The sequence below is a fragment of the Trichosurus vulpecula genome, chromosome 3, assembly GCF_011100635.1.
Source record: "Trichosurus vulpecula isolate mTriVul1 chromosome 3, mTriVul1.pri, whole genome shotgun sequence".
Lineage (NCBI taxonomy): Eukaryota > Metazoa > Chordata > Mammalia > Diprotodontia > Phalangeridae > Trichosurus > Trichosurus vulpecula.
In genome coordinates, this window is record NC_050575.1 from 286,291,570 (window position 1) to 286,316,713 (window position 25,144).

The window sequence follows — 25,144 nt, forward strand, 5'->3', positions numbered from 1 at the left end:
ATAAAATGAAACTAAGGGATGAGAGAGGAATATACTGAGAGAGGGAGAAAGAGAGAGATAGAATGGGGTAAATTATCTCACATAAAAGTGGCAAGAAAAAGTGGTTCTGTAGGAAGGGAAGAGGTGGCAAGGGAGGGGGAATGAGTGAATCTTGCTCTCATCAGATTTGACCTGAGGAGGGAATACCATGCACACTCAATTGGGTATCTTACCCCACAGGAAAGAAGGAGGAAGAAGATAAAAAAGGGGGGATGATAGAAGGGAGGGCAGATAGGGGTAGGAGGTAATAAAAAAAAAATACTTTTGAAAAGGGACAGGGTCAAGGGAGAAAACTGGATAAAGCAGGATAGGTTAGGAAGGAGCAAAATATAGTTAGTCTTTCACAACATGAGTATTGTGGAAGGGTTTTACATAATGATACACATGTGGCCTATGTTGAATTGCTTTCCTTCTTAGGGAGGGTGGGCGGGAAGGGAAGAGCGGAGAGAATTTGGAACTCAAAGTTTTAAAAACAGACGTTCAAAAACAACAAAAAAAAAAGTTTTTGCATGCAACTAGGAAATAAGTTACACAGGCAATGGGGCATAGAAATTTATCTTGCCCTACAAGAGAAGAAGGGAAAAGGGGATGGGAGGGGAGTGGGGTGACAGAAGGGAGGGCTGACTGGGGAACGGGGCAACCAGAATATATGCCATCTTGGAGTGGGCGGGAAGGTAGAAATGGGGAGAAAATTTGTAATTCAAACTTGTGAAAATCAATGCTGAAAACTAAATATATTAAATAAATTTTAAAAAAAAATTAAAAAAAAAAAAAGAAAAAGAATCAGGAGAAAGTGGTGTTCTGAAAACCTAAGGTGAAAAGATGTCAAGGAGGAGAGAGTGATCAACAGTGCCAAAGGCTGCAGAGAGGTCAAGGAGAATGAGAATTGAGAAAAGGCCACTAGATCTGACAACTGAGAGATCATAAAATAATATGGCAGTGAAAGAGAAAAGAAATTTAAGATGATAGCCTTGAGGGGATGGTAGGGTAAAATGAAAGTTTTTTTTAAAGTTGAGAAACACTGGGGCGTGTTTCAGGAAACACGGAAGGAGTCAGTAAATAAGAGAGTGAAAATGAAAAAGGAGGAAATGATATATGACAGCTTCCAATGTCGATGAGAAGGGATAGGAGTAAGGGCCAAGCCAAGTTACAGAAGATGATCTTGGCAAGGAGGAGGGCTGCTTCTTGCTCAGAAATTAAATAAAAGGAAAGGTGAAGCTACATAAAGGTTTGAGGAAGCTCAACAAATAGGAAGCAGTCTGCTGGGGATGAGGGCAGCAGGGTTAGTGGGAATGTTTTAAGAAGAAGGTCTAGAATGGATACTTCTAGGTTTATAATAGAGAGTGCATCAAGAACCAAAAGATAATCCGCATGAATAAGGGTCAAATTATTAGTAGATAATGTGAACTGGACAAGAAAAAAGTACACACAGGTGAATTCATTTTAATGAGATAAATAAAATACACAAATTACAGTCTTAGGCAAAAAAATTTTCCCCCATAATTAAAACTATAATTTTGTGTTGCCAACATTTGTTAATTTCTCTGTACAGAATGTAGCTTCTTAATAAGTGCTTATTTGACTGATAAATCACTTTCTTTATAAAAAAATATGCAGCTAAAAAAGTAAGAATATCAGTCAAATCAATTTAGGGTAATATACCAAGAATTACAGTATATACATACTACTTACTTTGTCCAGAAGTTCTTTTGTTTCTTTAGTGAGAGGTGCATGGGAAAATTTGCACTTATCTCCTTGGTAACATTTTGCTCCCGTGTGATAAAATTTGCAAGGAAATTCATGTAAAAATAGTATTAAGGAAGAGAAGTCTTACTACAGTATTTTAAGACCATTTCATTGACTGAAGAAGACTTCTTATTCCTTTGCATTGATTTTTCTGAAATTATAATACCACATATCTATCTGGGTACTGTTTTGAAATATTTATGTATTTTTTTCTTATTTGATCCTCCTAACAACCAGGTTGGGAGGAAAGGTATTATTATTTCATTGTTTAATATTTAAGGAGTCTGAGAACAAGAAGTTAACTGATTTGGCCAAGGTCACACAGATAATTAAATAGTAAAAACAGAATTTGAACCTTACATCTTAAACCTTCCTCAGTTTAAGTATTTTTTGGGAAAGACGATTAAATACACATTTTTATCTAGATAATATATTTAACTTAAATTTCAGGATGTTTATATATTTCTAAAATAAAGTGTTAGAAACCACATTTCTGTGAGCTTTTGTTGGCTACCCATGATTCATAACTACATATTTATATATACAAATGCAATATTTATGAATATAGTATTTCATGAAGTTACTTTCTAAGTCATTAATATAAAAAAAAAACTTATAAAACATGATTTCTAATAGTTTTTTTTCCTAACATCCATTTTATTCTGGCATGACTAGAAAAATACCTTTTTAAAACTTAACACAGGTTAGAAGCAAAAATGTTATTTTTGGTAATAACATAAGACTTTCTTACATGTGGAAAGTAAGCTTTCAATAAATCCCTATAATTTATGGAAAAACTAAAGGGGTAAGTTATTCAACAAAAATTAGGCCAACTTTTCCTGGTACAAACACAAAGCTTCCACAAAAACTTTAGCTTGACCATGCTAAATAGAAAAGATTTATTTGGATCCGAGATTCAGAGGTGAAAAGTCTTTATTAGATTTTTCTCTAAAAGACCTCCTTCTTTTCTCTAATCAATGATATTTATGAAATTCAAAGCATTCAATTAAATAGAAAGACTGATAAAATTGGTTTTATATAGTATATCCTTCCCAAACTTAGAATAAAACCATTGTTAGTTATATTCAATTACTATATTTTAAAAAAGGCTGTTGCTTTCTCCCTCCCTGCCATCCCCCCCAACTCCCACTCTATCCTTAATCTTTTAGTTTTCTCTTTTCAGCAAAGGATATTATGCATATAAATGCAATTCTCCCCTTTGGTGCAATATCCCTGTATATAAAACTTGCAGATTTCCTTTTTTTTCTCCAACTCTGCATCATGATCAAATTTACATTGGTCTCCCTGTATGCAAGAGAAAGAAAAATAATTTTGAAAATTGGGTACTTTGATTATTTCAGTATAATAAAATCTCAATAATGTTCCAATAATCAGAGTTACTCATAGTACAAAAAATTAATTAAAACCTCAAAAAAGAATAGGTGGCAGCTAATTTACAAAGCTGAATTTCATAAACTGCCTTACTGCTACTTTTTGCAATCTATATATATGAATGTCAGCATATAGCATTTTCATATAAGGTTTAGCATTGTAAAAGGTTAATTAGTTTTACTGCAACAACAGTAGCTACTAAAAATTTCCTTAAAAAAACATTTCTTAAAATAAAATGAAAGAGTATAGACTAGGAAAAAAAATGATACATTAAAAATGTAACAATTATGTAGAAATTTAAACAGAAATATAAGTACTTTTAAATGAAATATTTACCTTAATACATCTCCCCTCAAGGAAGTATTTACAAATCTGTTTTCCTTTATGTTCCACTGTATGCTGGTTAATGAACTCTTGACTCATATTTACCCATTTTTTCATAGGTTTACCATCCTATAATAAAAAAAATTCCATTTAAAACTACAAATGATATGGTGACAGTTACTAAACTTTTATTTTTTTAAAAAATATTTCTATCTACATGGTTCAAGAAAGCAGCAAGAGTTCAATATTTAGAATAATTCTTTACTTTATATGAATTGTGAAACAAAAATCATCAGCATGGGAAATTCTGACTCTACACTTACTGAATTAGAGAGAAAGAAGTCTTGTAATTCATTTATTTTTAATAGAGTTAATATAAATAATTCTACTTTTATAATTTGATGGGTTGGTGAACTTATCAGTATTGGTACCTTCTCCACCAATGCATTCTGAAACTACTCCATACCTTATTCCACTTGATTTTTATTCATGTTTTTCTTAGAATCCTGCATAACAGATCTATTCAACCACTGTAATTCTTTTTCCTTATTCTCTTACTATCTTTGGAGAAAACTATGCCATGGTCTACTTTCTTTGTGCTTCACACAATACCTGGCACATAGTAAAACCTTAATAAATGCTTATTGACTACTACTACTAGAGGCAGCTAGGTGACATAGTAGATGGAATGCTGGACATGTAGTCATGTAAACTTGAGTTCAAATCTAGCCTCAGATACTTATTAGCTGTGGGGATCCTGAGCAAGTAATTGAACCTGTCTGCTTCAGTTTCCTCGTCTATAAAATAAGCAAAATAATAGCTCCTATCTTCCATCAACCTCTAATTTAATTTTCTTGATCAATAAAATGAGGGTAGAATAGCACCTGCTTCAAAGGGTTGTAGTAAGAATCAAATGAGAGAATATTTGTAAAGCACTCTGAAAACCTTGAAGTGCTGTATAAATGCTATTATTATTTCTTGAGCACACCACCATTAATATACTTCAAAGCCAAGTAATACTTACTATCTATATTTCTATAGTTACTTGGGTTGTAGAAATTTTAGCTATGAGATCCTGTTGCTTCGTGGCTTACAGTAACATAGCACTACCCAGAAAATACTGCTGTTAAAGAGGATTTATGAGGGAATGAGCAACTTGAGACTGAAGGAACTAAACCATTTCCAAATTGAACCCAGTTCAATTTGCCACTTTTACCCCTTCTTCCAGATCATTATGCAACCGTAGCACTTATCATATCTATGTAACTATAAACACACATATACATATCTGATAAAATGTTTGTTTATATCAATCTAAGCACTATGTATTTCTCCAATATGGAAGGCTAGGCTAATTACATCATTCTGAATTTCAGTGGGGAGAGCTTTGTAGCATTTTGGGGATCAATGCAATTAGCAGGATGCTATTTGTGAATAGGAGCAAAAATTTTTGTTAAGAGAGGCCAAGTAGGGGGCGGAGCCAAGATGGCAGCTGGAAAGCAGGGACCAGCTTGAGCTCCCTGCCGAGTCCCTCCAAAAACCTATAGAAAATGGCTCTGAACCAATTCTAGAACGGCAGAACCCACAGAACAGCTGAAGGAAGCAGGGCTCCAGCCCAGGACAGCCTGGATGGTCTCTGGGTGAGGTCTATCCCACATGGAGCTGGGAGCTGGGAACAGAGTGGAGCAGAGCCCAGCCTGAGCAGGGATCAACCAGACCAGGAGCTAGGCAGAACGGGCCCTGGCGCCCTGTGTCGGTGAGCTGCGGCAGTTGCCAGTCTTCTCAACCCACAAACACCAAAGACTGCGGAGAAGGTTAGTGGGAAAAGCTGCGGGAGTGGAAGGAGTTCGTGGTTCGTCTTCCAGCCCCGGGGGCAGCAGAGGTGGGGCAGCTACAGTTGCTGCTGCTTCTGGCCCCAGGCCCACCTGGTGGGAGGAATTAAGTGGTGGATGAGAGCAGGAGGCCTGCTGAAGATCTAAGCCCAGTCCCGGGTGGGCGTTCTTGGGGAAGGAGAAGTGCGGGTGTGACAGAGCTGGCACCTCCCCCCCAAACGTGGAACATAGAACTCGTTAGTCTACAAGCAGTCATACCCCACTGAAAAACTCAAGGGTCAAGTTGGTTGGGAATATGGCCAGGCAGCGAAAGCACACCCAGATTCAGTCTCAGACTTTGGATTCTTTCTATGGTGACAAAGAAGACCAAAACATACAGCCTAAAGAAGACAACAAAGTCATAGAGCCTACAACAAAAGCCTCCAAGAAAAACATGAACTGGTCCCAGGCCATGGAAGAACTCAAAAAGGATTTGGAAAAGCAAGTTAGAGAAGTAGAGGAAAAATTGGGAAGAGAAATGAGAAGGATGCGAGAAAACCATGAAAAACAAGTCAATGACTTGCTAAAGGAGACCCCAAAAAATACTGAAAAATACACTGAAGAAAACAACACCTTAAAAAACAGACTAACTCAAATGGCAAAAGAGCTCCAAAAAGCCAATGAGGAGAAGAATGCCTTGAAAGGCAGAATTAGCCAAATGGAAAAGGAGGTCCAAAAGACCACTGAAGAAAATACTACTTTAAAAATTAGATTGGAGCAAGTGGAAGCTAGTGACTTTATGAGAAATCAAGATATTATAAAACAGAACCAAAGGAATGAAAAAATGGAAGACAATGTGAAATATCTCATTGGAAAAACCACTGACCTGGAAAATAGATCCAGGAGAGATCATTTAAAAATTATTGGACTACCTGAAAGCCATGATCAAAAAAAGACCCTAGATATCATCTTTCAAGAAATTATCAAGGAGAACTGCCCTGATATTCTAGAGCCATAGGGCAAAATAGAAATTGAAAGAATTCATCAATCGCCTCCTCAAATAGATCCCAAAAAGAAATCTCCAAGGAATATTGTTGCCAAATTCCAGAGCTCCCAGATCAAGGAGAAAATATTGCAAGCAGCCAGAAAGAAACAATTTGAGTATTGTGGAAACACAATCAGAATAACCCAAGATCTGGCAGCTTCTACATTAAGAGATCGAAGGGCTTGGAATACGATATTCCGGAGGTCAATGGAGCTAGGATTAAAACCTAGAATCACCTACCCAGCAAAACTGAGTATCATGCTCCAAGGCAAAATATGGATTTTCAATAAAATAGAGGACTTCCAAGCTTTCTCAGTGAAAAAACCAGAACTGAATAGAAAATTTGACTTTCAAACACAAGAATCAAGAGAAGCATGAAAAGGTAATCAAGAAACAGAAATTGCAAGGGACTTACTAAAGTTGAACTGTTTTGTTTACATTCCTACATGGAAAGATGATGTGTATGATACATGAGACCTCAGTATTAGGGTAGCTGAAGGGAATATGCATATATATATATATATGTTTATGTATATATAGGTGAATGTGTATGTATGTATATATCTATGTGTGTATATGTGTGTTTATATATATATATTTATATATATATATATATATATATATAAATAAATAAAAGAGAGAGAGCAGACACAGGGTGAGTTGAAGATAAAGGGAAGATATCTACAAGAAATAAAATCAAATTAAGGGATGAGAGAGCAACATACTGAGAGAGGGAGATAGGGAGAGATAGAGTGGGGTGGATTATCTCACATAGAGGTGGCAAGAGGAAGCAATTCTGTGGGAGGACGGGAGAGGACAGGTGAGGGGGGAATGAGTGAACCTTGCTCTCATCAGATTTGGCCTGAGGAGGGAATACCATGCATACTCAATTGGGTATCTTACCCCACAGGAAAGAAGAGGGAGGAAGATAAAAAAAAATAAAAGGGGGGGGGTGATGGAGGGGAGGGCAGATGGGGGTAGAGGTAATCAAAAACAAACACTTTGGAAAGGGGACAGGGTCAAGGGAGAAAATTCAATAAAGGGTGATGGGTTGGGAAGGAGCAAAATATAGTTAGTCTTTCACAACATGAATATTGTGGAAGGGTTATACATAATGATACACATGTGGCCTAGGTTGAATTGCTTGACTTCTTAGGGAGGGTGGGTGGGAAGGGAAGAGGGGAGAGAATTTGGAACTCAAAGTTTTAAAAAAAGATGTTCAAAAACAAAAAAAAAAAGTTTTTGCATGCAACTAGAAAATAAGATACACAGGCAATGGGGTGTAGAAATTTATCTTGCCCTACAAGAGAAGAAGGGAAAAGGGGATGAGAGGGGAGAGGGGTGATAGAGGGGAGGGCTGACTGGGGAACAGGGCAACCAGAATATATGCCATCTTGGAGTGGGGGGGGAGGGTAGAAATGGGGAGAAAATTTGTAATTCAAACTATTGTGAAAATCAATGCTGAAAACTAAATATGTTAAATAAATAAATTTAAATTAGAAAAAAAAAAGAAAAAAAAAAGAGAGACCATGTAATATAGAATTTTGGAATTGAAGCTGGAGGATATGGCCTTAGCTCTGACACTTATTAGTTATTTATGTTATCGTGGGAAAGTCACCTCACATCACTAAAACTCAATTTCCTCATCTGTAAAAGTTATAATACCTAAATATCTTTCAGGATTATCATAAGGAAAGTACTTTTGAAGTCTTAATGTTTTAATAAATGAGTTATTAATGAAATGACTCTACATAGTACATCATCCATGACATGGGCAAAACATGTATATATGTATCCATATTTAATATACTTTGCACAGTGCCTGGCACATAATAGGCACTTATTAAATGTTTATTGATAATCACTGAATAAAGTTAATTCCCAAGTTCTGTCCACCATGAAGTCTTACATAGTTCAGATGTATATATGCAAGAGGCACCTTGCTAAGGAAGGCCCTTGTTTTCTCACCAAATGTTATCTTCAGCACCCCAAATACACAGGAACATCTATTTTCTACACTTCTCGGTCAGTTGATTTTCTGCTACAAAATACTGCCTTTCAAGCCTGCCCATTTTCTTATGTTTTCATCAAGGCGATACTCAATGTTTGCAAAGACCACTCTCATTTTATAGAGATGAGAAAGCAGGTATGTAGATCATTAGTTACTGATGTCTTCTAAGTTGACATTTTTAAGGTTCTCTTTTTTGAGTTATCTTGAGAATTGATCCATGAGTGTCTTTAAAATTTTGTTGCCTCCAGAATGAATATTTTCTTGGTCATTGTGCTTGGTCTGGTCTATCTTTTCTTCCCAACTTCATCTTTTCAAATGCCATTGCTATTTCCTCAGATGGTACATGTATGAGGTCATTAATGAAGTGGTAGAATATGGTAGTTTCACTGCTATTGGTAAGACTAAATTACTACAAACATAATAGCAGATATCTTCTATTGCCTATCTATTTGTTGTCTTCCTGGTTTCGTTTTCAAATGATCTCAGGATAATTTAGCTTAACTGGATTTCAAATCATCTTCTCTTTGGGCTCTTTTTCTCAACAACTTTTTGTGTGTGTGTGTGTTTTTTACAAGCAGTACTGCTTATAATCTTCTATTCATACCTGTGGAGTTGTGAAAATCAGATTATTCAATCATTCAATAAGCATTTATCGAGTACCTATTACATGCTAGGCACTGTGCTAAGTACTGGGGATATAAAGACAAAAATAAAATAGTCCCTGCTTTCAAGGAGATTACATTCTAATAAAGAGACATGCATATACAAATATGTACAACACATACATACAAACAGATAGAAAGTGATCTTGGAAGGGAAAGCACTAGCAGCTGGGAGGATAAGGAAAAGACTCCTGCAGAATGCAGCTAGGTGAGCCGAATCTTGAGGGAAAACTAGGGATTCTAACAGGTGGAGGTGAGGAGGGAGAACATACATTTCAGGCATAAAACACAGTCAAGGAAAAGGCACAGAGATATAGGATGAAGTATCACCAGTGAGGACAGCTCAATACAGTGAGACCAGTATGACTAGCTGCAAAAAACAGGGAGGGGAGTAAAGTATAAGAAGGCTGGGATCAGCTTGTGAAGAGCACTAAATGTCAAATAAGAGTTTATATTTGATCCTAGACATGATATGGTCAGACCTCATCAAGAGGAAACTGATCACCCTGTGAGACCTCATCAGCACCTTCTGATTGGAGGGCTTCAGGGCAGAGCAAGGAACTCTTTCCAAACCTCCATTTAAGAAGGGATCCCCAGCCAGCCAACTCTTCATTTCCTACCATCTATACTCTCTTGAGCTAGACTCCATCATGATCATGTCCCCTTTCCCCCCTCCCCTCAAACCTCACCAGCAGGAAACATCATCTTGCAAGGACTGCTCATATCTCATCAGTACCTCCTGCCCCTCTGATTAGCCTAGAAGGCTGGAGGGCAAGGCAAAGAACTCCCAACCTTCCATTTCAAGAGGTCTCCCAGGCTAGTCATCTATTCATTTCCCACGAGTTTTCACTTCTTGGACTAGACTCCACCAGGCCATCCCATACTGTGCACTTTCTTCCTCCCCATACTCCCAAATTGAATCCCCTTTTTAGTTTCCTTTTATGTGTTTTCTTCTCTTGTTAGAGTGTACACTCCTTGAAGGAAGAGACTGCCTTTTTTTTCCTTATTTGTATCCTCAGCATTTATCACAGTGATTGGCACATAGTAGATTTTTAATACCTGTTTAATAACTGAGTGCTTTAGGAAAATTTTACCAGCTGTGTGGAGGATGGGTTGAAGTGGGATGAGACTTGAGATAGAGGGATGAAACAGAAGGCTGTAATAATAATACAGGCAAGGGGTAATAAGGGCCTGAATTAGGGTAGTGACTATGTAGATGTAGAGAAGGGGACAAATGTGGGGGAGATGTTGTAGAGATAGAAAATATACATATTAAGAGCTTAAAAATGTTTTTAAGTGATTGAAGATTTAGCAATTGTCTGAATAGGGGAGTCAGAATAAGGAACTGAGAATGACCCTAAGGTTGGGTGACTAGATGGTAGTGATCATGACAGTAACGGGGAAGTTAGGAAGAGAGGTAGGTTTAGGAACAAGGGAGTAATCAGTTTTGGATATGTTGAATTTGATATGCCTCTAGCATACTGAGTTTAAAATATTCAATAGGCAGTTGGTAACACAGAACTAGAGTTTAGGAGAAAAAAGCACTGGATATTAAAGATCTAGGCATTATCTTCATGGAAATGATCATTAAACCTATCTGAGTCGATGATATCACCCAGTGAGAGTGTAGGGAGAAGAAAAGAGGGCCAAGGACAGAGCCTTGAGGGTACACTCACAGTTAGGGTTACTTAGATAGATGATGATCCAATACAGCGGGTTAAGAAGTTATCAGATAGGGGCATCTAGGTGGCGCAGTGAGTAGAGCACCGGCCCTGATGTCAGAAGGACCTGAATTCAAACCCGGCCTCAGATACTTGACACACTTACTAGCTGTGTGACCTTGGGCAAGTCACTTAACCCCAATTGCCCTGCCTTCCCCCAAAACAAACCAAAAAACCAAAAAACAAACAAAAAAAGTTATCGGATAGATAGGAAAAGAACCTAGAGAGAAGGGTGTCATGAAGACCAAGAGAGGAGACACCATCCAAGATTAGAAGGTAGTCAATAGCGTTACATGCTGCAGAAAGGTCTAGTAAGATTAAGATTGAGAAGAGGCCATCAGATGTGACAATTAAAAGATTGTTGGTGACCATCTGAGTTGGGGGATGAGGTATATGCCCTTGGTTGCCATATCTCTACTGAGCAAAAAGACTGTTTTTGCGGGCTGAGGTATTTTTTGGCTTTTGTGGCTCTTTCCTTGTAGAAACTATTTCATGCTTCACATCAGATAAAACTTCAGAAAATACTAATTAGAAACAATGTCTTTCCACTTTTTCCTCTTTCCATTTTTCTGAGTCTATTATTTGTATAAAGAGATTGAATTGGAGCTGCTGTTATACACAGTACCTTCTCATGTTTAAATGTTCTTCCAATTTGGCATTTACTTTTATAGAGTTTGCTCTAACTAGAAGATGCCTTTAGTAAAGATATTCTGAAATGGTTACTTTTACAACCAGTTGCTTCTTATCTCAAGATATGGTTAATTTCTTTTGTTATTCTGTCATTTGGTGTTCCACATATGTGATGTACAGTTGAAGTATTCATGATATATAAGTGATATATAAGCTTTTCAGTAGGTTACAATCCTTTGACCTCTAATACTCTTTGATCCAGAATGTTATCTTCCAACAAAGTTTCTGTTGCAATTCCTTGTGCTCACTTATGCCTTGAAGCTACCAAGTATTGACAAAAGTGACTTGGTTCAGAGGAGCTTGTCAAATTGCACACATAATTTCTTTACTTCATCTTCTACAATGGATGTTGACACATGACACTGTAATTACCTTAAATTACCTTAACAGTTGTTTATCTATGCTCATCATAAGCAGTGCAATGGGATAAGCAGGTTTTCCAAAAAATCATGTTTTTTTATTTACTTTGGGCATGGTCAACCAACTCTTCCAATTTCTTTACTTGCCTTTACAAGGGGAGTCATTTCCATTTACTTGATTATTGTTATGTCTTCTGGTTCAATTTATAACAAGAATGTGAACATGAATAAAGTTGTTGATATGGTTGATAAGGGCTCAATACATATTTGCTTTTGTTCAAATTTTGCTTTAGCTTTACCTAGCTTTAAAGTTGTATTTAGTTCCTTGACCTACCAGGAGATGGCAGCACCATGACAAACGCACATAGATACTGCCAAAACCAACAAAAAACCAATAGTAGTAACCTTCCAAACACTTTTATATCAATGGTTTTTAGAACAAATCTAATGCTATCTATCACTCCCTCTAACTAAAAAAAATTTTTTTCTTTTTACTCAGGGAATTCAAAAGGATCTAGATTAGTCTTTCCTGCTCTGAGTACAAAGACACTGGAATTTTCTAATTAATATTTATGGTATGAAGCTACTTATATATTTAGACCAAAATATATGTCTTAGTTCTGTACTCCTGCAGGGATTTATAGGACTGAAGATTTAGAGCTGGAAGGGAACTTAGTGGTCATTTAGCTTAAACTCTTCATCTTACAGGAAAGGAAACTGAGACCCAGAGGGTTTAACTAACCTGACCAAAGATATGTAGGAAGTAAATGGCAGAACAAATCAAATTTGAGCCTTTTAACTACAGATCCAGCATTCTTTACATTGTTCTAGTGACTAAAAGATTCTGTCAGAAGTAGAGTTTTAACCATGCCTTCATGTGGCCAGAATAGTTATTTTAGGAATGGTAACCCTTAGTCTTATGCCTTAGAACGTTTGGCCATTCTTTTCACTGTTCAAAACCAAAATCTAAAAATATATTGAGAAAATAAAAAGAAAAGAGACTGCAGAAAATACTGAATATAATAAAACAGTGAAGTAAATAAAGTGAATAAAATGGTGAATATAGTGGATAAAATTCTAACATACAGAATCTGTGAGGAACTGAAACAAATTTACAAAAGTAATACACAATTCCTCATGGATAACTGGAAAATCATATGAAGAGAAAAAATTTGAGGGAAATATAAAATGTTAAAAATTATTCTGAAAATGTTCGCACCCAATCTGAGAAATGCAAATCAAAAAAAAAAAAACCAAAATCTTCACCATCTTACAGCTATAAAATTGGTTTAAAAATAGTTAAAATAGGAACATTAAATGTTGGCAGTACAATTAAATGTTGGCTATTTAAATAAAAAAAAAGTGATGTAAGAGATAATATGACTAAGAGGTGTCTGGAAGGGCTTGTTTCTACACTTCAGGACTTGAAGCTCATCATTATGATGCTAACAGGATCCATACTTCCTTATTCTCTTTTAGATTTCATCCCCAAAGTTCTGCTATCACAGAGGCTTTAGCATGTCTTTCCCAATCATCCTATTTGAGAAGGGAAGAAAAACCAAGGTAAAAGGGTTTTACAGTTTTGATTTCAAATACAGGATAGGGATAAAGACTAGACCTGTGGCTTTACTGGTATAGGGAACTCCTAGGTAAGGAAATTCCCTATACCAATGCAAGTCAGCAGGTCCTCTGGGATTACAGTGCCTAGAGCACTGAAAAGTTCAATGACCTGCCAGCGTCCCACAGCCAGTATATGTCAGGGGTAGGACTTGAACACGGGTATTTTTGTTTTCAAGGGCAGGCCTCCATCCATCATGCCATACTGCCTCTCAATTCCACTTATTTAGAAGTGTTATATCTCCTTCAATTTAGAAGTCCATCGTAATATTTTATCTGATAAAAACAAAACTAAAATAAAATATAATTTCCTTTTTATTTTATTTATGGTCTTTCGGGTTGCTGTGTAACTTAAAATGTTAATACCTTTTTGCATTAAGAAGAGCTTTTGGAAAGAACTCAGCATCTCCTTTGTTTTACATGGATATTTTTATTACCTCTTGAAAACCATCTGTTCCAGAAAAAGCATTAGGTCCTTTACTGCCTCTTCCTCTGCCACGCTCTTTGCGTTTCAGTTTCTTCGGCATACCACGTCCACGACAAACACTAAAACTTTTACTCCTTTGCTCAACTAAAAAAAAATTGTATATTTGAAATGCGACAGAAAAACAGTACACACATTTGTTAGTAGCGGAATCTTCAAAATAATCTGTGATTTATAGTGCTTTCTCCATTTTTTTTATATTGCGGCATATGCAAAAACAATACAAGGGTGTTTTGCTTCAAGAAAAGCTGATGAGTAAAAACACATTTACAGAACAGTTACATTAGAGGGTGGTAACTAATGACACAAAATAATTTTCTTTACATAAGATTAACTACAATATTCTCCTGAAACTATAAGTTCTGTAGTTCACTTAAAATAGTATTTACAAGAATCTGACTGACACAGAACTTTTCAGGATTATATTATTGTTACATGAAAAAAAGTGAAAAATTTTAAGTAGCAAATCAGTTCTTCCTCATTTTTTTCTAATTTAAAAAAGCTGTTTACAGAAATTAATATTTAAATTCACTTGATATTGTTAAATAGTAGCAGATCTTTGAAGGAAGAGCTAAGAGAGAACAGAGCAAAACAAAGGAAGAGGAATAATTTCTAAAAGTGAGGAAAGGGGAGTTTATCAGTTATGGCTAACTCTTACTTATAGACTGCTCTCTAAGACAGTAAGCTTCTGAATAGTTGTAAAGCTACATAAATATGGGAAGTTTCCTCACCATGAGTTCCTTATACCAATGAAATTCAGATTCAGACCAAAAAACTCTTTCTACTATCATTCAAGGGTTAATGGTCTAAAATCTTATATTAGATACTCACTTCATGTTCCATAAATGAACAAGAATATATTCACATAAAAGAAAAATAATTCTCTTATTCAGAATTGATGTGCATAGATTTATTAGTATATAATAAGAAAAAAAGGCAGGCTAGTAGCACTAAGTTTAATTATCTATATTAAAAAACTATATTAGGCCACCTCCTAACTGGAAAAAAAAAACCCAAACTACTGTCTCATTATATCTCTCTCCTTGGAGTCCATATTTGGATTAAGTCCAAAGACCTGTCTCCTTAATTCTGTTATCGAAAAGTACTTCTGACAGATTTTGTTTTCAACTTTATACTTACCTGGCTGAACTCCTTTCATTCCTTGTTTTTTCCCTGATTCTTTATGAAATGGTGATCCTAAAGCAGGGTTTGAGGTTTCTTTAGCTTGTCTGTATTGTTTAAGCTGATCAGCAAAATCTTCTTCTGTTTCCTGATTGTAGTTATCAAAGTTGTCATCGCTGTAGTTACTATACTCGTCATAATCTTTATTTTTTGATTTTTTATTATGCTGACCTTTCTGTGATATCATGTAGTTTCCTGATAAATGTCCATGCTATATGAAAAGGAAAATAAAAATTTTCACCTTTAATTTTTAATTAAATATAGCACAGCCTAATAATTTGTTTCCCCTTTCTTATGAGGAGAGGTGATAAGTACTAGCTAGTACTGCTTATTTTTGCTTATCAATCACACTACACAAAAGTAATTCCAAGTTACTAAACTGTGTTCCTTACAAAGTCATGATGGAGAAGAATACAACACACCAATCAATAAGTCATCAACAATTAAGCATCTATCATGTGCCAGTACTGTGCTAGATGCTGGGGACAGAAATGGAATAAATGAAATAATCATTTTTCAGAAAGCCTATAAAGTTATAACAGACCTTAGAGACCATCAAGTACCAACCCCCTCATTTTACCAAAAAATATCCTACAGGTTAAAAAAAAAACAATCAACTGGTCTTTGACTTTTAAAATATATGACTACTTATGTTGTAGCATGTATTTTTCATCTCTGATCATTTGCATGGTATATACAGGGATATTTAAAATAGACAGGATCATATTCCTTCTTTGAGATAATACAATGAGCATTTTGAAAATGAGAAAAGAACAGAGTAGCACAAGAAGAAAACATGTGAAAAGCCTCTCATTTTACAGAAATTCACAAATGTTATGTTTAAATGGATTATATTCTGTAAATGTATTAATGATTTTATTTATAAAAATAAAATACACGTATTTGAGCCTACTAGAAGAAGTTAATCTTTTGTAAGCAGTAAATAGCAACTTTCTAGGAATGAACAGCTCTTTCTGGTGGTCTACTGATACTTTAAGATTATTTAAAATATTCAATGCTAATTTTGCTATTTCTGAACTAAGTGCTAGTCTATCAGCTTGGGAAAAGCTGATATGTTAGGCTTCAAAGTTTAACACTAGTGGAATCAAGTCTCAATGACTAAAGTCAATGAAATACATAATAATAATAATAATAATGATGATAATAAACATTTATATGGCGCTTATTATGTGACAGGTACTGTGCTAAGTGCTTTACAAACATTATCTCATTTGATCCTCACAACAACCTTGGGAGGTGGGTGCTATTATTATCCCCATTTTACAATTGAGGAAACTGAGGCAAACAGAGGTTAAGTGACTTGCCCTAGGTTATATAGCTAGTAAGTGTCTGAGCCTGGAACTGAAATCAGGTATTGTGGGCTCCAAGTCCAGAGCTCTATCCACTGTGCCACCTGGCTGCCCCCAATCTCATTTTTCATACAGATAAGAAACAATTTAAAATAAATATTGCTTGAAGGAACTGTCAGTGGCTCATCTTAAAATTAATCAACCAATTAGTACTTATTAAACATTTACTATGTACCGGTCACTGTTAAAGAATTATGGAATCACAAAATTTTAGAAAAGAAAGGAAAGGAACATTAGAGATGTGGGACTACCTCTACATCTTAACTATCTTGTTTTGGTATTACAAAAATATTGCCTTAGCGTATGCCAAAAACAAAAAACAAAAACAAAAACATGAATGACACTAAATTTAACAAAATGCATTAAAAAACTAAAATTTATTTTAAAAATTTACAACCATGGTTGAAGACACTGTTTCATTTCTGGTAAAGCTGTATCAATAAAGTATTGTTATGAGCACATATACACCAAATCAAATGCATATGACTTTGCTTTAAAACAGTGTTTACAGGGATAGTTTTACTGCATAGCATTTCAAAAATAAAAATTTTTCATGTATGTTAAAAAAGGAGGGAAAAAGTCAAGATGGACACGCCAAACTAACTTCATTTCCTATTCCGCTAGTGTTATAAAGCTGACAAGTCAAGGAAATGCTGTAGATTATTTACATAGAATTTAGCAAACTGTCCAACAAGATCCTATGTGCTTTTCTTACAGAAAAATGGAAAACTGTAGGATCAACAATTGTTTAGTTAGGAAGATTCAAAACTTGTTGAATGGCTGGACCTAATGAGTATATATTAAAGGTTTAGTTATCAATTTCAAAAAATGTCTCTAATGGATAGCTTCAGGATCTCACACTAATCAACAATTTTGTTAATCCCTGGAATAAAAGTATAGAGAGTGTGCACATCCAATGTGTAGATATCCAAAAGACTACAGACTAGAATGTTGGGGAAAAATCTAACAAGATGAAATTTAACAGTAATAAATATAAAGTATACTTACATTTAAAAAATCAACCTCCCATGTACATGAACAAGGTAGAAGACACATGGCTAGAGAACAATTTTTCTGAAAAAGATCTGAATGTTTTGGTGGGCTGTATGCTTAATATGAGTCAACAGCATAATACAGCAAAAATTTTCATATGATCTTAGGCTACATTAAGAGAGGCAAAGCGACTAGGGTTAAGAAATTATTTTCCAGCTGTACTATGTTCAGTTCTGGGCACTATATTTAGGGAAGAGACTGATAAGCTATATTGTATTCAGAAAAGAGCAATGAGGATAGGGGAAGGCCTAAAGATTATGCCAAATGACAATCAACTGAAAGAAATGAGTACACTTCTCCTACAGAAGAGACAACTGGGGAAGGGAGGGAATATGACAACTATTCAAGTATTTGAAGAACTATTGCATGGAAAATGGATTAGATTTATTTTGCTTGGCCCAAATGGCAGAACTTGGAGTAACAAGTGGAAGTTACAAAAAGACAGATTTAGGTTTGATGTAAAGGGAAATTTCCTTAGAATTAGAGCTATTAAAAAACTGGAAGTGGGCAGCCCCAGGAAGTAATAGTATTTGTTGGAGGAATGCCACTGTAAGTCTTTGATCAAAGGTTGGAGACCTTTTGACTGAAAATAAATCATTTCTTGGTTATGCTGTTGAGTAGATTCTTGTTCAGACAGAAGTTGAACCATATGCTGCTCTCAGAGGTCCTTTCCAACTCTGACATTCAGTGATACTTTAAGAAATTGGGTCACAGTTCAGAGAGAATCATTACTAGATGTATATTCCAAAGACACCAGAAAAAGGAAAAGGAATCATATATTTGTTCACCATGTCTGACTCTTCATGATCACATTTGAGGTTTTCTAGGCTAAGATACTAGAGTAGTTTGCCACATTTCCTTCCACAGGTCATTTTATACGTGAGGAAACTGAGGTAAATAGGGTTAAGTGACTTGCCCAGGGTCACACAGTTAGTATCTGAAGCCAGATTTGAATACAGGAAGATAAGTCTTCCTAACTATAGGGCCAACACTCGTTTACATTGCGCCACCTACCTGTCCCAATTCATACGTACAAAAATATTTGTAACAACTCTTTGTGTGCTTGTGCTGGCAAAGAACTAGAAACTAAGAGAATGCTCATTAATCGGGGACTGGCTGAACAAATCATAGTATGTCAGTATGATGGAATACTACTGTGTTCTAAGATATGATGAAGGGGAAGGTTTCAGAGAAACCTAGGAAGACTCATATGAACTGATTGATGCTGAGTAAAGTGATCAGAATGGAGAGAACAATATATAAAATAAAAATAGTATAAAGAAAAACACTGAAAGACTTAAGAATTCTGATCATCACAATGATCAAAGTTGAGTCTAAAGGACTCAAGATGAAACATATTACAAACCTCCTGACAGAGAGGTGATGGACTCAGGAAACAGACTGAGAAATGTCTGGATATGGCCAATACGGGAATTTGTTTTGCTTGATTATACATATTTGTTAACAAGGATTTTGTTTTTTCTTCCTTTTTAAATGCAGAGATAGAGGTGAAACAGAAAATGGGTGGATTTTTAATTGAACAAAAATAAAATTAATCTTTTCTTTAAAAGGAAAGTTGGGGAGCAGAGAACCCAAGAAATTTACACTAAGTTACATATATAATAAGGCATCAGAGCTGATAGGGTTCAAATCCAACCTCAGATACTTACTAGCTTTATGAACCCTAGGCAACTCACTAAATTGCTCTTGGTCTCAGTTTTCTAATCTGTAAAATGGTGATAATAATGGCTAACTCACAGGGTTCTTGTGAGGATCAAATAAAATAATCTATGCAGAAAAAAAAGAAATTGAGTCATGAATTTGTGTGGTTTCACCTTTGATGAAAATGTTTAACAGGGATCAACAATAGCCTACTACTTGGGTCTATCTGAAGATCTATATGTTAAAAGTATCTAAATTTCCATGAGAAAAAAGTCTTTCTACTAATATTTAATGACATAAATTTACTGCTTTATGAATTTAAAGATTTACTGTATTACTTAATTTATGTAGTCTTTGTCAGAGACTTAGCTGTTCATCTTAAGTATACATTACTATCAATTAACTATCCATTTGAAGACTTCCTTCCTATCTATGCAGTAACCTGACCCCAAAATTCACATTTTTTCTTCTCTCCATTTACAAACCTAATACTAATCTTCTAGTTTTTCCAGATCGCCTAGTCTTCCAATACAACCAGTCTTCTTAGTAGCTCTTTCACATATGCAGATGATTACACTGTGGTATATTTTCCCACTGTGGCGGGAAAAAATTATTTTTTTGACTACATTATACGTAGTCAAGAAATTTGTTGTTGTTGTTCAGTTGTGTTCAGTTGTGTCCAACTCTCTAGACCATTTGGGTCTAGCTGCCCAGTCAAGAAATACCTGTGTTTAAATTTTGGCTCTGAAATGACCAGTTGTGTGTTCTTAGACAAATCATTAACCAATAAGATTTAATTTCCTCATCTATAGACTAGGTACTATCTACCTCACAGGGTGGTTGTGAATAAAAGAGATAATAGATAAAAAACTCCTTTGCACATCTTAAAGTATAACATAAAAGTGAATTTTAACATAATGATATTCTAAATCTTCTTCTCCTATTAGGCACCTGGAATGCAGATTTAAATTGAGCCTATGATTATGCTTAGACCACCTACAATTATGTTTAAATGATTATTATACTCCAATGAGGAACTTTTTTCAGGATTAGTTCTAGCTCTGCACATATAGGGGGTCACAATATATAATCAAGTATGTGGGAGTATACCCAATTTACATATGCCCATATTAGGCTAAAAAAATGCACTCTTCAGTGAAGATCCAACTAAAGTATTTTTCAAGTCCCTCTGAATGAAGATAAAATAGACATAAACTCTTTCTGAAAGAGCATATAAACATATAAAACATCAACATCTCCATGTTTATGTAAGGAGCAATTATGGAGAAAGATTATTTACTAATGATTACAACTGAAAAATAATCTGGCCTGGGTAAAACATTTAAAGGGACCAGGTAGTCTTTTACAAACATTCAGACCTATCTCACTATACTACAGTATGTTAGAGTGAAACCTACTACAAATACAAAGAAAAAACAAAAAACAAAAGAAAAACTTTTCAGTTACTCTAGTTGTTTGCTGCCTCTTTTTGGACCAAACAGGATAATCATTTTAACATATGGAGCATGTGAGGGGTGGAGCCAAGATGGCAGGTGGAAAGCAGGGACTTGCATAAGCTCCCCGCCACGTCCCTCCAAAAACCTATAAAAATGGCTCTGAAAAAATTCTAGAGCTGCAGAACCCATGAAATAGCAGGGGGAAGCAGGGCTCCAGCCCAGGACAGCCTGGATGGTTGCTGGGTAAGGTCTATCACGCATGGAGCTGGGAGAGGAGTGGACCAGAGCCCAGTGTGGGCGGTGGCAGGACCAACCACACCAGGAGCCAGGCGGAACAGGCCCTAGCGCCCTGAATCAGTGAGCTGTGGCAGTTACCAGACTTCTCAACCCACAAACACCAAAGACAACTGAGAAGGTTAGTGGGAAAAGCTGCTGGGGACAGAGTGAAAGGAGTTCACGGTTCAGCCACCACCCCGGGGGCAGCAGAGGAGGTGCAGCTACAGAATTACAGCTGCAGTTGCTTCTGGCCCCAGGCCCACCTGGTGGGATGAATTAAGTGACAGATCAGAGCAGGAGGGCAGAGCCTGCTGAAGATCTGAGTCACTGTCCAGGTTGGTGGTTCTTGGGGGAGGAGGGGTGCTGGTGTGGCACAACTTGCTATGTAGAAATAGCTCTGAAAGCAACAGTGCAACCCCTCAAGCTTGGGACAGAGTACTCTCTACTCTACAAGCAGTCATACCCCGACGAAAAACTCAAGGGTCAAGAAAGTTGGCTGGGAACATGGCCAGGCAGTAAAAACGCTCTCAGATTCAGACTCAGACTTGGAATCTTTCTCTGGTGACAAAAAAGATCAAAATACACAGCCAGAAGAAGTCAACAAAGTCAAAAAGCCTACATCAAAAGCCTCCAAGAAAAACAAACTGGACTCAGGCCATGGAAGAGCTCAAAAAGGATTTGGAAAAGCAAGTTAACGAAGTAGAGGAAAAATTGGGAAGAGAAATGAGAGTGATGCGAGAAAACCATGAAAAACAAGTCAATGACTTGCTAAAGGAGACCCAAAAAAATACAGAAGAAAGTAACACTTTAAAAACTAGACTAACTCAAATGGCAAAAGAGCTCCAAAAAGCCAATGAGGAGAAGAATGCCTTGAAAGGCAGAATTAGCCAAATGGAAAAGGAGGTCCAAAAGACCACTGAAGAAAATACTACCTTAAAAATGAGATTGGAGCAAGCGGAAGCTAGTGACTTAATGAGAAACCAAGATATTATAAAACAGAACCAAAGGAATGAAAAAATGGAAGACAATGTGAAGCATCTCACTGGAAAAACCACTGACCTGGAAAACAGATCTAGAAGACAGAATTTAAAAATTATTGGACTACCTGAAAGCCATAATCAAAAAAAGAGCATAGACATCATCTTTCAAGAAATCATCAAGGAAAACTGCCCTGATATTCCAGAGCCAGAAGGTAAAATAGAAATTGAGAGAATCTAACGATTGCTTCCTCAAAAAGATCCCAAAAAGAAAACTCCTAGGAATATAGTCGCCAAATTCCAGAGCTCCCAGATCAAGGAGAAAATATTGCAAGCAGCCAGAAAGAAACAATTTGAGTATTGTGGAAACCCAATCAGAATAACACAAGATCTAGCAGCTTCTACATTAAGGGATCAAAGGGCTTGGAATATGATATTCCAGAGGTCAATGGAGCTACGATTAAAACCAAGAATCACCTACCCAGCAAAACTGAGTATCATGCTCCAAGGCAAAATATGGACTTTCAATAAAACAGAGGACTTTCAAACTTTCTCAGTGAAAAGACCAGAGCTGAATAGAAAATTTGACTTTTAAACACAAGAATCAAGAGAAGCAAGAAAAGGTAATCAAGAAAGAGAAATCATAAGGGACTTACTAAAGTCAAACTGTTTTGCTTACATTCCTACATGGAAAGATGATGTGTATAATTCATGAGACCTCAGTATTAGAGTAGCTGAAGGGAATACACACACACACACACACACACACACACACACACACACAGAGGGCACAGGGTGAGTTGAATATGAAGAAATGATATCTAAAAAAAAAATTCAAATTAAGGGATGAGAGAGGAATATATTGAGAGAGGGAGAAAGGGAGAGATAGAATGGGGTAATTTATCTAACATAAAAGTGTCAAGAAAAAGCAGTTCTGTTGGGAGGGAAGTTGGCAGGTGAGGGGGAATGAGTGAATCTTGCTCTCATTGGATTTGTCCTGAGGAGGGAATAACATACACAATCAATTGGGTATCTTACCCCACAGGAAAGGAGGAGAAAGTTGATTAAAAAAAGGGGGGATGACAGAAGAAAGGGCAGATGGGGGAGGAAGTAATCAAAAGCAAACACTTTTGAAAAGGGACAGGGTCAAGGGAGAAAACTGGATAAAGGGCGATAGGAAGGAGCAAAATATAGTTAGTCTTTCACAACATGAATATTGTGGAAGAGTTTTGCACAATGATACACATGTGGCCTATGTTGAATTGCTTGCTTTCTTAGGAAGGGTGGGTGGGGAGGGAAGAGGGGAGAGAATTTGGAACTCAAAGTTTTAAAAGCAGATGTTCAAAAAAAAGTTTTTGCATGCAGCTAGGAAATAAGATATACAGGCAATGGGGCATAGAGATCTATCTTGCCCTACAAGAAAGCAAGGGAAAAGCGGATGGTGGGGAGTGGGTGACAGAAGGGAGGGTTGACTAGGGAATGGGGCAATCAGAATATATACCATCTTGGAGTGGGGTAGGGGCAGAAAAGGGGAGAAAATGTGTAATTCAAACTCTTGTGAAAATTAATGCTGAAAACTAAAAATATTAACTAAATAAATAATGATAAGAAAAGAAAAAAAGATATGGAGCATGCTACTTCCATGATGATGAAGTAGAACTTAAGTGCTTATAAAATAGTACTGTGCCTAGCATAAACTCCTGTGAAATGAGTAGGATGAAAGGTCTTCAACTGAGTAAGGGAAAGAGCTGCTAGTTAATTATTTACATCTAACTTTTGGTACTACTTTTACATTCTATTTTTTTTTTTAGCAATGACTATGCAAATGATAGTAGAAAATTCATTTTCTAGAAGAACCTAAAGACCCATTCTTAATTTATAAACATAAAAAAAGAATAAAATGGAATTGCTGAGGCCTAAAAAGGCTAATTAATTTTTTTCATTCTCAACGACACAGGTATATAAAGAAAAAGGAAGAAAATGAGGCTGGACGATCAAAAAAAGAAAGGAAAGGAGTTGCAAATAAGTTTGAAGTAGGTCACAAACCACAAAGTGATTCAAATTATAACTAATCTGGAGAGAATAAGGGCAGCAGTAGAATAATTTCTACACAATGATGAAGACTTGTCTGTGTACAAAATGGAAACCTCATAATGTGATATGGGATAGACAGAGGAATTACTATAATCAGAGAGACAGAGAGGAACAGTCATGAATGATGATTCTATTTCATAAACTATAAGTTAAATGAAAGAATGATAAATGAAGGTGGGGCAAACTTGTATAAATCTTATATAAATGATGTTAAGTAGATTTAGAAAGTGAGAAAATGTTCATAATAAAGGGTGGGTCAATGTAATCAATTCTCAATGTATGATTTGTGTCAAATAAGAATCTACAGGTGAAATTATGCTTGAATATGAGTTCCTTAGCTATGTAAAATTATTTGTTAAAGGCAGTGTGGCCTAGTGGCTAGAGGGCCAGCCTTGTATGAGTCTGGAAGACCTAGATTCAACTACTGGCCTCAGAAACACATTCCCTGGCAGACACCAAGGGAGTGACTTAACCTTTCAGCAGTCTGGACTATAAGCTGTAGGCAATTTGTTGATCTATATTGACGGTGGGAGCATATATACTTAAGGATTCCTTATACAATTAAGTATAGAAAAAACTGTCCAAAAAACAGTTTTTTAAGTAGTACATAACTACAGTAATCTAGTGTTTTGATAAACCCAAAGACTCCACCTTCTAGGACAAAAACTCACTATTTGACAAAAACTGCTGGGAAAACTGGAAAAGAGTATGGCAGAAACTAGGTATAGACCAACATCTTACACTGTATACAAAGATAAGGCCAAAATGGGTACATGATTGAGACATAAAGGGTGATAACAAAAGCAAATTAGGAGAGCACAGAATAGCTTGCCTGCCGGATCTATGGAAAAGGAAAGAATTTATGACCAAACAAGAGATAGAAGAGTATTACAAAATGTAAAATGGATAATATTGATTATATTAAATTAAAAAGATCTTGTGCAAAAAACAAAACAAAACAAAAAGCCCATTGCAACCAAGATTAGAAGGAAAGCAGAAAACTGGGAAATAATTTTTGCATGAATGTCTCATATAAAGGCCTCATTTCTAAAATATACACAGAATTGAGTCAAATTTGTAAGAATACAAGTTGTTCCCCAACTGATAAATGATCAAAGGATATGAGCAGGCAGTTTTCAGATGAAGAAATAAAAGTTATCCATAGTCATATG

General features: G+C 36.0%; 1 protein-coding gene across 1 annotated transcript in view; it reads right to left on the minus strand.

The window, feature by feature from the left end:
• The window catches only part of ZC3H6 (zinc finger CCCH-type containing 6), an 85,004-nt gene that overhangs the window by 24,490 nt on the left and 35,370 nt on the right, over positions 1-25,144 (minus strand). Inside the window, exons 4-8 of the mRNA XM_036749263.1 lie at positions 15,042-15,294; positions 13,855-13,988; positions 3,514-3,630; positions 2,979-3,090; positions 1,732-1,841 (exon numbers count right to left, since the gene is read on the minus strand). Of these exons, the coding sequence (XP_036605158.1) occupies positions 1,732-1,841; positions 2,979-3,090; positions 3,514-3,630; positions 13,855-13,988; positions 15,042-15,294 (726 nt within the window). The remainder of the gene's footprint in view (positions 1-1,731; positions 1,842-2,978; positions 3,091-3,513; positions 3,631-13,854; positions 13,989-15,041; positions 15,295-25,144) is intronic.